General features: G+C 35.2%; 1 protein-coding gene across 8 annotated transcripts in view; it reads left to right on the top strand.

Moving 5' to 3' along the window:
- LOC310902974 (uncharacterized protein) overlaps nucleotides 1-17,074 on the top strand; it is a 145,592-nt gene that overhangs the window by 61,532 nt on the left and 66,986 nt on the right. For all 8 annotated transcript variants that reach the window (XR_014587176.1, XR_014587177.1, XR_014587178.1 and 5 more), the window contains 4 exons: nucleotides 10,422-10,519; nucleotides 11,033-11,112; nucleotides 14,040-14,199; nucleotides 14,292-14,520. Coding sequence is in view for 1 of the 8 variants with exons in the window: in XM_083845428.1 (XP_083701554.1) it covers nucleotides 10,422-10,427 (6 nt within the window). In the remaining 7 variants the exon portion in view is untranslated. The remainder of the gene's footprint in view (nucleotides 1-10,421; nucleotides 10,520-11,032; nucleotides 11,113-14,039; nucleotides 14,200-14,291; nucleotides 14,521-17,074) is intronic.

Genomic DNA, 17,074 nt, shown 5'->3' with positions numbered 1-17,074 from the left:
TTAATTTTATTTTATTTTGTGGTGAGAGGAAAGGAAAAGAAGGAAATGTAAGAGATGAAATTGTAGTTATTGTGATAAAACTTTGTAGGTCAAAGCAGAATGTTTTTGAAGTATTTACTATTTTACAATCTTAAAATTTGTGGCAAGAGAAATTTCTAGAAACTTTTCTTTAAAATAAACTATTTCTTCTTTGAATAAATTGAAAATTGAAAATGAAGTAAGGGCATTTTCATTAAAAATTGCTTGACTGGATATGAGAACAAGCTGGACCATTATGTTCAACAGTTCAAAAATTGCTTGAGGAACCATTAACTTTTAAAGTCCTCTCTTAACAATCACTAAACCTTTGGTCGGAATTGAATTCACTTTTCCATGTAGAAATGTTGAGGCAAACATTTATATGAAAAAATATAGTCAAATTTCTGAAAATACAGACCAATTAGTGAGATTTAATTTAGATATTTGTCACTGAGTATACATCATCTATATGTTAGAGCTGATTTACCATTATTTCCTTGTCCTGTTTGCAAAAGGAGACTCCTACTTATTGAAATATTACTGAAGAATCTAGCTTTCCCCACAAATTACACACTTTTTGCATAAATGTGCCTAATTACCTGAATTCAGTTTTGATTAGCAGTGTTAATTGATGCAGCTGTGGATGGGCTCTGTTTACCTAAATTACCATGTGCAAACAGCAATACGTCTGAAAGTGAATATGCTAAACTGAAAATACTAATTAGCTAAGACAGATTGTTATTCAAGTCACATCTCAGAGCTTTTTAATGAAAGCCTGAATGTGTCAAGGCTTTATGATATTCAGACAGAAATGTCTATATTACATATGATTTCTAAATTTAATTCATGGGAACAGATGGGATGTCGGCCGGGGTTCTTCTCCATCGCTTCCAGTATTAATGTGAATATTTTACTCCACTGGAGACATTTTTGAGTGTGTGCGTGTGTGTATGTTTGTGAGAGAGAAAGAAGTGTGAGAGAGGAGGGAGGAACTCATTGTGTGCACTGACAATGTGCCAGCCAAGAACAGCTAACTAGTCTATTTTTGACTGATATATTTGCAAATTATAGCCACCTATTTTCCCTGAATGATGATAAACAAACTGTTTTGCAAATTTAATAAAGCCAGATAGTAAGTGCAATAAAACCAAATAACAGAAAGGTTAAACAGATCTCAATAACAGAGAGATCTTTGGCAACAATAGAGATTATTTGCTTCTACAACAATAACAAAAATGTGCCTGTTTTTGATATAAGAGGATGATTGGATTGTGTATTTCAAAATATTGCAGAAAAGCTTTAATTACATTAAGCTGTGCTGCGAAATGCAACAGTTTTCTCAATTTTATTTAGAACAGTATGGATTTCATGTATTCAGATAATGCATTTAATCACTCAATAGTATTGTTGGATGCAAAACTAAATACATTGCAGAGTAGTATAAAAGAATATTTAGAGCAGATACATTGACTTAAATGTTCTCAATAAAGATCAGCAGTCATACTGCATATGCTTATTCTTCAGTCCATTTATTCTTACTTTTGCTATAGAGCTTAAATATTCCAAGGTCAGCTCCCATGTGAAAGTCAGTAATTCATCAAAATCTTTTCCAACGATATCTTGTCAAAATGAAAAGCAAGGATTATAAGTACTGTGCTATATTGCTATATGTGCTATATTGGTACTATATGTACCAAAATAATAATTATAATGTTTCAGTTTTCATATTTGGACAGTTCTTGGATAAATGTTCTACAGACGTCTGTAAAGGTCCTAATTCCGTATAGGTGGCTAAGGTTATATTTATAAAAAATGTTTAATCTTTTGAACTACATTGGTCAAAATCTATTTTCGTGTGTGTGTGTGTTTGCAATGGGAGAACTCTTTTTGAATCTATTATTCCGGAATTATAGAGAATATAGTGAATAGAATTTAGCCTGGTTACTTAGTTTTGGTAGCACAATGCTCCTTTTTTAAAGGTTCAATAGTTCTGTTTTTTAGTCAGTTGACATGTAGAGCTGATCATATTTTCTACAAGTAATTATCTAAGCTCCTAAGCTTTATACCTGAATATTTTAGTCATGTCCTCTTATGCTTCATTTGTGTAGGCTTTTCACATAGAGCATATTCCTAAATAAATCAGCCACAGATACCTGCATTGTTCAGCTGGCAATTAACTCAGGCTAGAGAGGAGAACAGTAGTGATGCACATTAGGTTTTGACCACTTTGGTAAAAGAATCACTTCATTCCCATTACAGTTGCAAAATAAAGAGTGATCCAGTATAATGAACTGTCTCTTCAGTCCAGACATCTGACCTAGTAAAGAGCTTTTATCCCAAATAAATCATATTTAACAGGAGTTCTGAGTCAGAAAATGTTGTAGTAGACCATGTTATGACGTACTCCACCACACTCAATAGGGCTTGACTTCCTTATGCAAGGTGTAGCTGAAAGAGTAAATGAGAAACAGAAGCGTCATCTTCTGGAGAACAGAAGAGGGAAAGAGGCAGGCACAAAAATCCAAACTAGTTTTAAGATGGAGCTTGAAAATATCATGAAAAACTGCATTCAGTGTTTGCTTTCACTAGTGAAGTAAATGGTCCAGAATGGAATAAATGATTCAGAGATTAGCTCTTTTGGGCTGGTGATAGTCTTCAGGTAGACTGGTAGATGAAAGGAAGAACAACTTAATTAGTTGTTTAAAAGTAGCTAAAACACATCTTTATTTTTTTTAACTCCCCAAATAAAATAATGGAGCAACTTCCACATAAAGGTCTTGAGAAAGCCAGCACTTAATGCACAAAATATTTCCATACTTTGACCTATATTCAGCCATAATTTATGAACAAAACTGTTGAGAAAGAAGTTGCTCTGATTGTAGTATTTGGCAGCGTGAGAAGCAAAGTCTCTGACCCTCGTCAAGCAGTACTGATTGACAACTAAAACATCTGTGTGTTTTCAACACGCTTTTCATCACAAGTCTGAAATATGGCGCTATGAGCTACCATGATGCAAATGAACAAAACCTGTACAATACCATAATAAAAACATCTTCAAGTATACATATTTGGTTCTGATGAAATATACCTAACAAACTGCACAAATGAACTAAAGGAGGAAGAGAATAAAACAAGATTCTAGCTCCTCCTCACTCAGCACCACCTTCACAAGGTTTACATTGCCACATCATGTAGTGATATTAGAGTGGTGGTTAGGGAGAAGCACTTGGAAGAATAGAAATGATTTCTAGCTCCACTCCTTAGTTCATAGAATCATAGAACGGTTTGGGTTGGAAGGGACCTTAAAGATCATCTAGTTCCAACCCCTCTGCCATTGGCAGGGATGCTGCCCACTAGATCAGGTTGCCCAGGGCCTTGTCCAACCTGGTCTTTGAACATCTGTCTTGCTCCCTACTCAACAGTTTATATTGAATTCCGTTTTACTCTTCTACAGCAGTAGACTAATCTGCGACTAATGTAGAAAGTGTCTCTTCCTGTCCTCCTTAAATGTTTACGATCTTCTCTTTCACCCCATGCAGTCTGTGTTATTGTGAATCTTGTGATACAGAGATGACCCATAAGGAAAGTTGATGCACTGTATGGTGTTGGATGCTGCCCTGTGAACATGCTGGGACACCATACGTATTCACCCCCCTCTGTTGTGATATTTCCACTGTATTCAAAGTTTCTGCTGTTGCCAACTCAGTGACGTGTTTCTCATCTTCAAAGCAATTCATGTGTCAGCATTGGCTCTGTTGGCTACCTCTGACTTGCCACTGTGATTCTCAAAACAAGTAGGATGTTATTTCTGTATTGGGAAATCTCTTCATAGACTGCAAGTCAAAAATATCTTATTTTTGCTTTTATAAATAGTATTTGACATTTTCATAGCTTTCTCAATTTAACATGTATTTTCTGAATACAGTCTGCTTTTATTCTGAAATAGTTTGTAAGTTTAGAGGAACAGCTCTCAGTTCACTTACAGGAAAGCAAAGTTCAGTTACTTGCTTGAACTGTATTTTAAGTCAGTCTTAGTTTAGGTCAATTGCACAATTTCTTGTTCCTAAACGAAGTGAATATGTTTATTCCCCAAGAAATCTACACAACTTAAATCGATTAAGTGTTTCCTATTTTCAAAGTTAATTGCATAACATTGTAAAATTAACACTCTAAAAAATAGGAAGATCATTTAGAAAATGTTCTTTCTCTTCATGTTACATCCCCAAGTGTCCATTGCTGTGTAGGGTCTTTGTTTTTTTAAAAAAAAAATCTTCCTTCAGGACTCTGTCATAGCGGAAGTCCTCCAGTCACTTCCAGGCCCCTTGCATCCTCCTTGTCCAGGCTCCTTTTCACTTATTTGCCCTGTTGCTATTTTTACTTTCACACTGATTTCTATTTCTTTACCATCACTATATCTTACCTCATCCTGAACCTCATTCATCTCCGTCTCTTTCTCCTTATTCTTGGTACATACTCTGGGTAATTTTGATTTCTCCCATTATCATATTTCCCTTCTACGTTAAGGTCTTTTTACTGGCTATGAGCTTTTGGTTGCTCTTGCTTTATTACTGTTGCTGTTCATTTCTAATACTATGCAAATGATGCTATGCACCTGAAAAAAAAATCTTTAACCTTTGTGTTAAACTAGTAGGCTACTGCAGACATCTAGAAGTACTATGTTCAATGATGAATAATGTTTTCTAAGAGTCTTGTGTCAGCATGGATTTCAAAAAGACTTGCAAGCTACCACTTAATGAACTATTTCTGTGTAATGTTTTCAGTCAGTCGCTTTGTATGTGAAGTTTTCCAAATGTTTTTCTCTGCTAGACAGTCATTTCTATTCTGCTCAGATTTAGCTTCAATCTAGTGTTTTTCATGCATTAATTTAGTACTTGTCTAAATTACGAGCCTTTGCAACAGTATGTCTGACAAAAAAAGGAAAGTACAATAACTGCATGTTATATGCAAAATTCCATCAAATCAAGACTGATTATCAAAAATTTATTCTATTTGTTGTCACTGATCTTAGTTATATCCACTGAGAAAATACATTTCCTAAAATTTTCTCTTTTCTTTAATCCAGGCTACATCATTCCTGTTATGCTTCTCTACATGAAGTACAATAAAATGCACCTTTGATCTAAAATTATTTACAACTATATAAAACAGAAATAAAATAGTCAGTACCATATTTCCCATCAGATTACAGCTATTCAGCTTTTCATGTGGTTCAGTATGTTGAGTATTGTTATGCTATAGTATTAATGAACTATTTTGTGTGTCGATTATCAGCTGTGAGAAGTAGAATAAGCAGTATACATATTTGCATTTAGTTTGGATTCTTTCCAATGTGTGTATATATGTGCTAACTGAAGCAATCTGTGTGGCATTTTTATGTTGATAAACTTAGGGCATTCCATTTGTGTGAGTATCTACTAAAAGATACATAATTTTGGACAGTGCTTTTCCAAGCCTACAAACTCAAAATGAAAATTTCATGACTAGATAAAAATATGCTTAAGTGCATTTAGATTAGTGAAACTGTCTGTCTGAAAAGTTGTGTTTTGCATAGTATAAAAAGTGTGCTTCCATCTCCATTTAGAATTCTCATATGCATATGCATGCACAAATGCATAGCCCACCAAAATGACTAAAGATTACCTAGGAAATTTATATAAACCCTCATTGCCTCTCTTTTATTTTTCTTTCCAATTCCACTTTGGGTGACCATTGTTAAACTGGGAGCATCATTCAACACAAAAAGACAGAATTAGTGTCTTTTTGCAAATACCTTGCAAAAGTTCTTTTTCTCTTAGATGCAAATTTTCTGTATGCTTATTAGTCTTCGGAGTAATATCAAACCATATTTAAATCAAAGAATATTTTTATGTTAATTTTCTCTCTGGGTAAAGACTTTTTCTTGGAAGGAAGGCATAGCCAGATTCCCAGTGGAAGAAAATATTTCCTTCCAGGTGCATGAGCTCTCAGATGTGTAAAATAAAATCTTGATATTATCGTTAACTGGCTTTTCTTTCAGTTATATTTTATAATTATTTTTAAATCTTTTGGCCATGATTGTACTTTGAATTTTAGACCTACACAACTTGAGTTTCCCTTACACAACATCAGTGTGTTATAGAGTGTTGGACCCTATCTTAATTCTTTCCCCATTTCATTGTTATAATGCAAACTTTGATTCCTTACTTATACCATCCTATTTCTCTGTAAGTTCACGTCCACGTCTTTTACAAAACTGTGTGGATGGAGGGATAAAAAGAAGTTTTGGGGCAAGTCATTGCCCGAAATTCATTCAAAACTCTTTCATTTCCAACTGCTGTTTCATCTGGATTGATTTCAAGACCTCTGGGAGAGCAAGCTGAAGAACTTAGTAGTTTCTAGTAGGCACTGCCATGTGATGTTATGAGCTGGGGGCTCCAGGCACTACTGTGATACAAATACTGAAAAATAATAATCCATTCATCTAAATAGAATGTCATGGGGGAGAGGCATGAAGATCTTTAAATAGCAACAGTACCGTTTTAAGCTTTATGCTTGCTTGTCAGTGACAAATGTAGGTTAACAAATAATGACACATCACAAGACAATCACGGACAGATGAAAAATCATCAAAACACCATAGTTTTTAACTTAGTGGAAGGTTCCTCTGGGCAACAGACATATCCGCTCTTCTCTGAACAGTGCAAAATACAGTAACTCCTTTGTCCTGGTCATTGACTTTAGGTCTTATTTGTAATACTGATATTAAATATTTACAGACATATACATGTTTATATACATATCTTACAAAATTGGAGGGTTGTTTCCCTTGATGAAAAAAAGGAATCCAACAAAAAGAAAGTGCATGTTAGTGCTGTCTAGTTTTGCTTTTGCTAGAGAGGAGCCAGTGCCCTGTCAGCTCAGAAAGCTGAAAGCAGTTCTTTGAGTCCTACACTAGCAGTAGATCCTAAAGGGAGCCTAGCTTTAAAGGGAGGTCTTCTTACCTTTGCTACTAGGTTTAAATGATTTTGGAGTTAAAGTTTTACAGTTGAATCCACAGAGAATGAACTTAAAGTCTGAGGCCTAAGAAAGATATGCATCTTTATCAATAGAAATTTTGAAAAGTAAACCTGTACTATCTGTGTTGTATTATATAAACTTTACATTGCTTGATGAGATTACAGATAGCATGAGAGCATGGCTGCATCCCCGTTATACTTCTGTAGGGCAGCCAAGCAGTTTAGTAACAAGTATGTTCTGGCTTCAAAATCAGTTCAAATAACAAAAAATAATGTACAAAATTTTGGATTCAATTTTGTTAAATTATTACTTGTGGTGTGTACAGCTTGGGTGGAATTCAACAATGCATTGGAGAAAGATTCTTTCTGGCTGTTGATTTAAATATAGCTCTTGAAAAACAGTTGAAAGGCTTAAAGTTTGAAGTGTATTTCCCAAATCATTAAGGACTGTGTCTCAGAGAATACTTTTAAAGTGATTGCTGATTGGAAAGGTATCTTCACTGTTCATCTCATAAAGACAGATGAGTTTGTGTTAACAGCTGTTGATGACATTCAGGTTGGTCTGTCCATATGATCAATGAACACTGAATTCTAGTTGAAATGCTGAATGAAAAATTCTGTTTAAAAGTCTAGTACATATACATATTTTTAGAGATCCTTTAATGCCTTTAATAACAAGATTTTTTTCTTTCTTTCTTCACACTAAACATGCATAAAATGTTATCTGTTTCTGCGGTGGTACATACAGTATTTAAATTGTATTTCATTGTTCCCAAACCTAATTTGTTGGAAGTTAATTTTAATGGTATTGGATCTGAGAGCTGAATCAGTGTTCACATTAGAGAATTTGGCAAGATGGACTTTTGTGTGTAATAAATCTACTTTTTTTTTTTTTAAGTTTTTAAAAAGGTCAGATTTATTTTAAGAATGATTTGGTATTTTAGACATAAACACTACATCTAATAAGTGAACTGTAGCATTTTGTGAGAGTGCTTTAATTCTTTTGTATAAAAAAAAAAAGAATAAAAATGGGTTCAAATTCCACACATCACCAAGTGGCCTTTAAGAAAAGGAGATTTATTAGTAGTAAATTATTAGTAAACATTTGACACATTCTGAAGGATGCAAAAATGAGCCTAAGTTAGAAGATTTTCTGTGCTTTCTTTGAGAATCTTTGTTTAAGTTTAAAATAGAAAAAAAAAAAAAAAAAAAGCCAGCTAGCCCATTCAGAAAGGAGAGGACCAGTTGGAATACCAGTAAGAAAGAAAAACAGTAGCTAGTTACTCTGCTTATTGAGATTAATCTTAGTAATGATTCTGTACTCATATCCATCTCTCCAGCCTTTCCTGCTATCTGTAAAATAGCTACCTAATTCTTTGGTGTGTGATCGTCAAACATCACTTGCTGTTCTTGAGGAGATGGTAAAATAGAGGAAACAAAAGAAGTGAAGGTCTTGCAAAGATGGAATGAGGTGTCATATTACTGTTTTGTAAATGGCATCAAAATATGTTGGACGAATATTCTTTGGAAAACCGAGTCTCTGACATTATATGTTTGTGTCTTTAACATTGCCTGTTTTCATGATCCATAAGTGTTTTGTTTTTTGGCTGAAAGATTCTCAGGGTTCATGAGTTTGTCTTTAAGCTTAGATTAGGAGGATGACAGAACTTAATTTCTCTGTCAGTCTTTCTGATTGGAAAAAAAAAAAGTTAGAGACGTAATGATTTTGTTGTGTTGCCACAGAAACTATACAGTTCCTGTAGATTTACACATCTGTTATCTTAAAATACTAAATTCCCATCCAGTTTCAGTACCATCCTGGAGATGAGATGGTGGGAGTCTGATTTTTAAAAAAAAGAGTAGCAGAGTCTTAATCTAGTATCAGATTCACTCTCCCCAGCCTCCTTCCCATGTATGCAGGTGTGCATGTCTTCCTTTTGAAATCTTCCCAAATTGTTGAAGAAAGTTATATGTTTAAACCGTTCATGTATTTATTTTTTTCTTCTGGGAAACAGTCCCATTTTGGTTGAAAGCATCAGCGTCCTTTAGGGGAACAATTCTGAGTGCTTCTTTTTCCTCACTACGGCTAAACCTTCCTGATCTGCTTTTAGGCCTATAAAGTTCTGGAGGAGTGAATAGATATGCAACTATTCTGCTGCAATTTCTTGTTACTCTGAATGTATGGGCCTTGAGGGGAGGGAACATGACCGTATGGAAATGGCTTTCTTATCCAAGTGGAAACAGCTTTAGTCATCTTTCAGGCAGGCTTCATAAACATAATGCAGTGGAGGAGCTCGCAGAGCCATACTTCAATGGCCATTAAAATTGCATCTGCAGTGCATTCAGTGCCAGGATACAGTGAATACCCATGTTTGTATTATGAATGGAAGACAAATGTCTTGTGAGTGAAAGAAAATCTAATGTTAATTAAACTTTTTCTAGGGGTTCGGATGGATAATTCTGCTTTTGTGTTGTTAAATCTACTTTGATTTTAATTGCATGACAAAAAAAATTGACTGCAAATGTAATGTTAGCAAATGCTCATATTGATTACAAGCCCCTGTGTATGCTAAGTCAAAGAATTAAATGCTCTTAATTGGGGTGGTTTTGTATGTGTTTTTTTTGTTTGTTTGTGTATTATTATTATTATTTTTCTTTCCATAGGACAACCACATTGATAACAAAGCTTGTACTGTCAGTATGTTGAAGGTCATTCTTATAACCTGTTCAGTGAGAACTGCTCCCCTTTAAGTGAAAAGAAAAATCAACTGAGCATACCTAAAATTGTCCCAAAAAATCCTATTACATTTACTGAATTTCAATTATATATTTCAGATTTACATGGAATTCAGTGAACTGTCAGGTCAAACATGAAAAATTGTAGCAAATTTTCAATAATACGCACAATTTTTCCCCCCTTTTGTAGCTGACTTAGAGAAAAAAGGCACGTTCCTCTCAGTGATGACAAAGGACAAACTGAAATGATTAACATTAAAACATATCTAATACTGTGATATGTTTTAGAACTGGAAACAAAGGTACGATATGTCTTACCCATCTGTCTTGCCTCCCTGTGCATCTGTCTGTCTCTCTAGAGCAAGTCAATAAAAATGATTAGAGCTGGCATCTCACAAATGTACACCCTTAAACCATGAAGCAATAATACTGTGAAGGAAATTTTTTTCTGACCTTTTCAAATTACATCCAACTGTCTAGGGAATTTCTCAGTGACTAGAGGTAATAAGGTTCAATCCGTTTTGCTGGTTGGCTTCAAATTTAGCTCCTCAGAAGCCCTAACTTATCTATTCTTTTTATCTTGGCCTTGGCATCTATTCAGTACAGTAATCCATGCATCTAATCTTTTTTTTTTTTTTTCTCCCCTCTCAGGTTTAACTGGTGGATCACATTGTAAAATCTGCAGCCATGAAAGGCCCTCCATTTATTGCACCCTTCAAAACGGAATATTAGCATGGGAGGCTAAGCTGGTATGTTGCCTTTGAGAGGCTCTTGTTGAATTTAATTAGCTTTTAGATTTCATCTTCATCTCACATCTCAGCTTTCACTATTGTATGTGATTTAGGCTTCAGTGATTTTCATTATTTAAAACTTTTCTGACTTAGCTTTGCCACTTAGGCCCTATAGAATACGGGGGGGCAGGGAAAAAAGCTTAGAGTTCATTGTCTTAAATTGATTTCTGTTGTTTTTATGACGTGAACTCAGAAACAATAGAGACATAGCCTCCCAGTAAGTTAGTGAACCAATCAAGTGAGAAAGGCAAACAGGCATTTGTGCATGGCTTGTTCCTCATTGCACTTCATGAAGTAGTACTGGAAGCAGGTAAAGAAAATCTTTTGCAGTCAAATTGCCAATTTTGATGTCAAATGCTTTCATATCTAGGAAAAAATGTTTTCTTTTCAACTCAGTATAAAAATATTATAGTAGGGTAAAGGGACTTACAGTTTTAGATGTCTGAAGTTTCATTTTTGTGATTTATGCAGGGTGTTATGGAGTAGTGACTTCAAGTTCTGGTTCACAAGTAAATCCATGTCAGTACAAGGAGAGCTGTTGATGAGAAATGGTAAGCTCTTGGATGTTAACTGTGTAAAATTTTATCCTCCATATGGTTAGGACCTAGAGTCTCCTTTTACTTCAGGCAAAGGAAAATCATAAAAATTGGCCTTTACTGCTGTAGCTTCCCTGGAGTATTAAGTCTGTGCTTAGTTATATCTGATGTGCTATTGAAAGGGCTACAAAATATTCAAAGTGCATGCATATCTAAAAGCACCTATAAAACATTTGCTTTTAATCATATGAGAAATATTTGGAAGACATACGCAACTTGCTTTAGATTCAAGGCAAAGCAGTAGCTATAAGGAGGCTTGGTAACGATATGTGGTGATGTTTTTCTTTTTCCAGAAGTAATCTTCATCGTATTTTGATTCTCCTTTCTGATGAGAAGGGAAACATAGTTAGCTGATCGAAGTACAGAACAGGGAGTTTTTAGATCTTGTCCCTGTATGTAACTAGGTCTTTAAAAATACTATAATATTTGTTGAGTCACTTAATCATTTTTCATCAAAACCATTGCTTTTATGAAGAGCTGTCAGTCAGTACTTGGCTTAGTATAAGTGCTGGGTGTCACATGACTGTTTCACTGTCTTCAACTGGTGCAGCTGAAATAAAATAGGTTCATTTTTAATCAAAATGCATTGTGTACCATCGTTTGTAGCAATGTTAAAGGTGGAGTACTTACTAATCTGAAGGCCAGTAATATGCCTAGAAATCAACCACTTCAATGTTTGAGAATATCTTTCATTCTGAAATTACTTTAGGGAAAACAGTACCACACATTGCCAAATCTTCTGTCCACCTTTATTTTTTGACTGTCTGTATGGTCATGTCATGAAAAGAAGAGTTGCTAAATGGATGGAACCAGGTATATTTTTAAGCAAGCAGGAATAAACATTTCAAAACTCCTTTACAAAAGATAATTGGCAGTATGCTAGATAGCGCCCTTGTTTCAAAAATAATATTAAAGGACATATTTTGAGTGTATAAAAACATACAATTCTACACATATAAGCCTGTCCTAAACAGTACAGTAACTGATGAGGTCTCTCTCCTTTAAAATGGTGTCTATAGAATATAGTCGGTTAAATTAATCTTTGTCTGGATGCTAATTTACTCTCACACCTTGGAAGCTCCACTGATACATGTAGAGTTATTTCTTAATAAAATAGTTTTGCCTTTCTTAATCCTACATGAATTAGGCTTCTCCTGGCATTCCAGAATCCAGTTTGGACTCCAGACAATGGAGACCATCAACCCCAAACTATCCATAGTTTGCCAAGACTATCAGAGGACCGAGAAATGCCTCATGTAGCAAACTGTAGCATCTCAAAGCAAAGTCTTTGTTGTTGGCTGTATGTACGTCTTACAGTATCTGTTTTGAATATATAATAAATATATTTATATAATTATAATATAAATATAAAAATAAAATAAAATAAAAATAAAATATAAAAATAATATAATAAATATAATATATAATAAATAACCCCTCTCTACCCTTTCTACCAGAAATATGTAAAATACATAGGGATGGGATTATTTTGAGTGCAAGTAGGATATTAAGATGGCAGCAGTGTGAGCTTTCTATCACTGGAAATGTTCTTGTTTCCAAAATTGCTTCTTATTTGTAATTCTGAATACTGGACTGAATCTATTCAGTCTATTCTTCAGATCTATCTACCACTCTGATGGGTTTCAACTCATAAGTATTGAAGTGAATTTGAACTATTAAGGAGAAAGGATTCTCATTCTCTTGTTATCTTCCTCTCTCTTCCCCTCTTCCTCTCTCCCCCTCTTCTTCCCTTTCTTAATGCAGTTCACAGTTTATGTTGCATAAAGGAAACCATGTGGCGATATCTAAATATTTACATTTCATTTGTTGGAGTGTTTTTGTAACAGTAGCTATGAGCTATTGACAACAGTTGAACAAAATGTGTTGTGTACTCGGAATGTAGTTGAATATCTTCTTCTTTGTCAGAGCCAAGCATTCTGGATCACTGAAGGTCTTGAAACCTCAAAGCAATGTTCTGCTTTGTGTTATTACTAGGGAATATCAAACTCTTCTCTACAAACTAAACTACTTTCAAATCAAACACACTAGAGTGTCTTATATTGGAAACAGTAGTAATTCAAGTCCTGATTTTTGTCTGTTTAACTGTCTTTATAGCTTTGCTTTATATTCTGTGCTTCCTGATTTTTTATAAATTGAAAGTCAAACAATAGGAAAACAAAATGGGCACCAGGGATAGGTATATGAAAAATTGTGTTTCAGCTTTGCCTTTTTTCCTCAGTTCTTAGAAAAAATCAAATACTATTATATATCAATATAACAAAGCTTTATGAGAAGAAAATTCTATAGATCAAGTCAAAGTAACTCCCATACATATATCAGTGGTGTTGAAATGGAAGTTTGCATTGTGCGCATCAAAGGAATCGTGTGAATGTTATTGATACACCATTCTTCATTGTTCTGTGTTATTTATATTTTCATCATTAGTCTATAAAGTCTTAATAATTAGCTCTCTAATTTTCCAGAAAGAGCATGTTAATTTATTGAACTGGCTGAAGCAAAAAATAGCTGATCAATCTGGCGTTGTAGGTTAATAGTATAGAACAAAGCATAGTCATAATTAGTCGAGAAAAGGACTTTCCTTGTTCATTCCAGTTTATAATAAAAAGTCCCTTGCCAAAGTGACTTAGAAAATAATGCATTCAGACTGAGCGGAATTACCGCCTAGCAGATTCTATTTATCTGTAGCTTAAAAAGCAGCTGCGTTTTTGTAAAAAGCAATGAATGTGGCAGTCCTACTTAAAGGTAGAAGAAAAAGAACACCCCTTGTTTTGTAATAAGGGGATTTTCAATTTAAAAGAGAGAGAGAGCCTGTTGTGTGAAGTATGGTTATTACATTCGCTGTATTCTATCTCACCCACCAGGAGGCTAATAACGAAGGAGTCAGTGAAGGAGACCAATGCCACAAGGGTTATCTCGCAGCCCCAGATGCTGGATAAGTTGGAGGAGGCAGAATCGCTTTTGGATGACATTCAGGAAGGTCTTGAATGATTATTTGGTGAAGAAAAGACTATTCTTTTCAAGGTAAACAGTCCATTGCATCTGTCTGTTGTCGGCGGAGGTGTAAAATATGTTTGTATAAATACCTATAAAGTTCATTTTTTATCATTTTTCAGGTTTCTCTCTCAATGCAGCAATGATCTCTCAGGAATCCTTTCTGAGACAAAGGATCCACTCCATGTCCAACCACACCTAAAGAAATGCTTTGAAGGAATTGCCAAGCTCACTTTTAATCATGAGAAAGAAATTACCCACATGGAGTCAGCAGAAAATGAAAAAGTAGAGCTCGTGCTGCGAATAATTCCAGCAAGTGCCAAGGGGCTAGTTGAGCAATGGCTTCATGAGGTGAATATCTTTAGCTCTTACTTAGGGTTTAGTTACTGTATAATCATTTTCTCTTTTAGGAGCAATGAATATCATAAGCATATTTCCTAACTAAACAGCTCTCTGAATATTTGTCAAGATGTTGACAGATTTCAGCCTTATTGTTGTTATTTATTGCAGCTAATTTAGCAACTGCAAATGTGCAAAAATTAATTTTAATGAAAAGCTCTCAGAGTCAGGCTGTCAGCAGAAGTGGGTCTGTGTCTGAAACCATGTATGTGAATATATGTCCGAGTCTACATGTATGTGTTTTTGTGCTTTCATGGTGTAATGTCTGTAGCTGATGTGGAAAACATTTTTTAAACAATCACAGAAATGTAAGATTTCAAATGCTTCCACCCTGTAGAAATGTATCCCATTGTGTTAGAGGGGTTTAATTTCCAATACATTTTAACAAAAGGGAAGAGAAAATACGTCACTGATAACATCCTAACCTTTCCCTTCAGGCCACTAATCCAAATTCATTGGTTTCAGCAAGAAATTAGTTTGGTGACCTTTTTTTGTTGTTGTTGTTCACTTTATTTAACCTTCCTCTACCAGAGGATAGGAACTGGCCCTTTTCTTGTTTTTCATTTCTGGGCCAAAAAAAACCCCTTCCCCTTCCCCTTTGTCTCCCTTTCTTATGGGGCAGGATCAGCCCTGGGTACACAGGGGCTGCCAGCCAGCAGGACGGAGCAGCTGGGGGAGTGCTATTTCCATTCCCAGATAATTCGGCTGACACCCTGTGTGCAGAGGAGCAGCAAAGCCCCGTGCGGGTAGTGGGTTGGAGGGGTTTGGCCCCATTATGTGTCACATTTTTGCTGACTGGGTGAGCAAAGCTGAGCCCTGAAGCCCTCTCGTGTGTCCCTGTTGCCCACTGTGTTGAGCCACAACAACATGCTAGGTTGGGCCAAGCCCCTTTTTACAGCAACTACATCGCATTTGAGGTGGTCCCACAACAGCATTCTTTGGGGTAAGGCAGGGAGGAAAACACGTCAGGATTTAGACAAACACAAACGCTCCCCACCCTGTTCTCTGTGTCAAATGACTAGCTTGATTTTTTTTGGACTAGTTTTCAGCACAAAATTTTTTCTTTGGAGGGTGGGGGTGGGGAAGCTACAATGCATAAGTGGCAGTTCTGAGGAGCTCAGGAAAAGCCTAAATGCTATTACACTAAGCCTGCAATATGCTTTTTAGTTTTTACCTTCTCCCACAAATGAAAGATGTTTGGAGAGTTGAGCAGCTGTGTTTATTTTAACACATCTCATTTAACCTTCACCTAAAAACAAATTGGAAGGTTTGGGAGTGCATTAATCTGGACCCAATTAGTGTCTCTTTCTCTCTCAAAAGTGCAACCTGAGATTAATGAATATAAACTAGAGTTTCATATGCAGTCTTTAAATCATTTGCATGTTTTATGCATGATAATTGAATTTATTTATGCACTTCCTTTCATTTAGTGATTTCTTGCTCTTTTCTATGCTATCAACATTATATTATGCAAGAAACAGGATTATGGTAGGCAAGAAAGGATAGCAGTATATAAATCAAACCTGATTTAATTTTTAGTTCTAGTGTCAACAGTACATCAGAATTAATATTGGTATCATGCCAGTGAAGTACATGGCCAGGAAAATGTAAAATATTTTTAGTAAAGTAGAGGCTTTTAGATTAAGAAGACATTTTTGATGCAGTTTAGTTTGCTTGCAAGTGTATAAGCAAAATTATTTTCAAATGGCAGTTAAATTATTGTATTGACTTTTCAATGACCGTAGAGACTTGTGTTTCAACTTGGCCAATTAGTAGTAATAAGAAGATGAATAGTAATTACATTAATAAATAACTGTTTTCAGACCAGGACTCAGTATCATAGTCTGGCTAAGAAAATAAGGGCATTTTATAATTTGTCTCATTTGGTCTTTGATCAGGAGAAAAAGGACTTTGGAACTATAGTAAATCTCTCATAGCCCAGAATGTAGCAGTCCTAGGGACTAGTGAGCCATATTAGCTAGCAGCTCTGTGGTAGTAGCTGTTTCAGTGCCATAGGTAGGGAATTTTGCTTTGTTTCTTCACTTAAGCTCAGATGTCTTAAAGATTTCTTAGTGATGGTCTCTGCATTTGTTATAATGCATGCCAGGAAGCTACTATGGCAAAGAGTTTTAATAAGATGCTGGTAGTGGTGCTTTCAAAGCTTTAACCTATACCAGTTTCTTTTTTGTCTCTCGTCTTTCCTTATGTGTTGAAAGATGTATGTGGAAGTGATATTTTTCTGTGGTGTCCTGTCTTTTATCAGTGGATTAAATGGCTGTGTGTTGTGATCGTTTCCTGATTCTCGTAGGTAGGAATGTGTTTAAAGGCTAAAGCTCTGTTAATTTGTGATGTAACCATTTCAGTGTGTTTCTTGTCATTGAAATGTAGTTTAAAATGTTCAGTAATGTAGCATGAAATTATTGGTTAGTTTTGGAATGGTGGTGAAATCATGTGAAGAAAATAAGTATTGCATCTGATCAAGATAAATTCACTCTAGTGTTTTATG

This window comes from Anser anser (genome assembly GCF_964211835.1).
Source record: "Anser anser genome assembly, chromosome: 1".
Taxonomy (NCBI): Eukaryota; Metazoa; Chordata; class Aves; order Anseriformes; family Anatidae; genus Anser; species Anser anser.
This window is presented reverse-complemented; position numbering and strand designations above follow the sequence as displayed.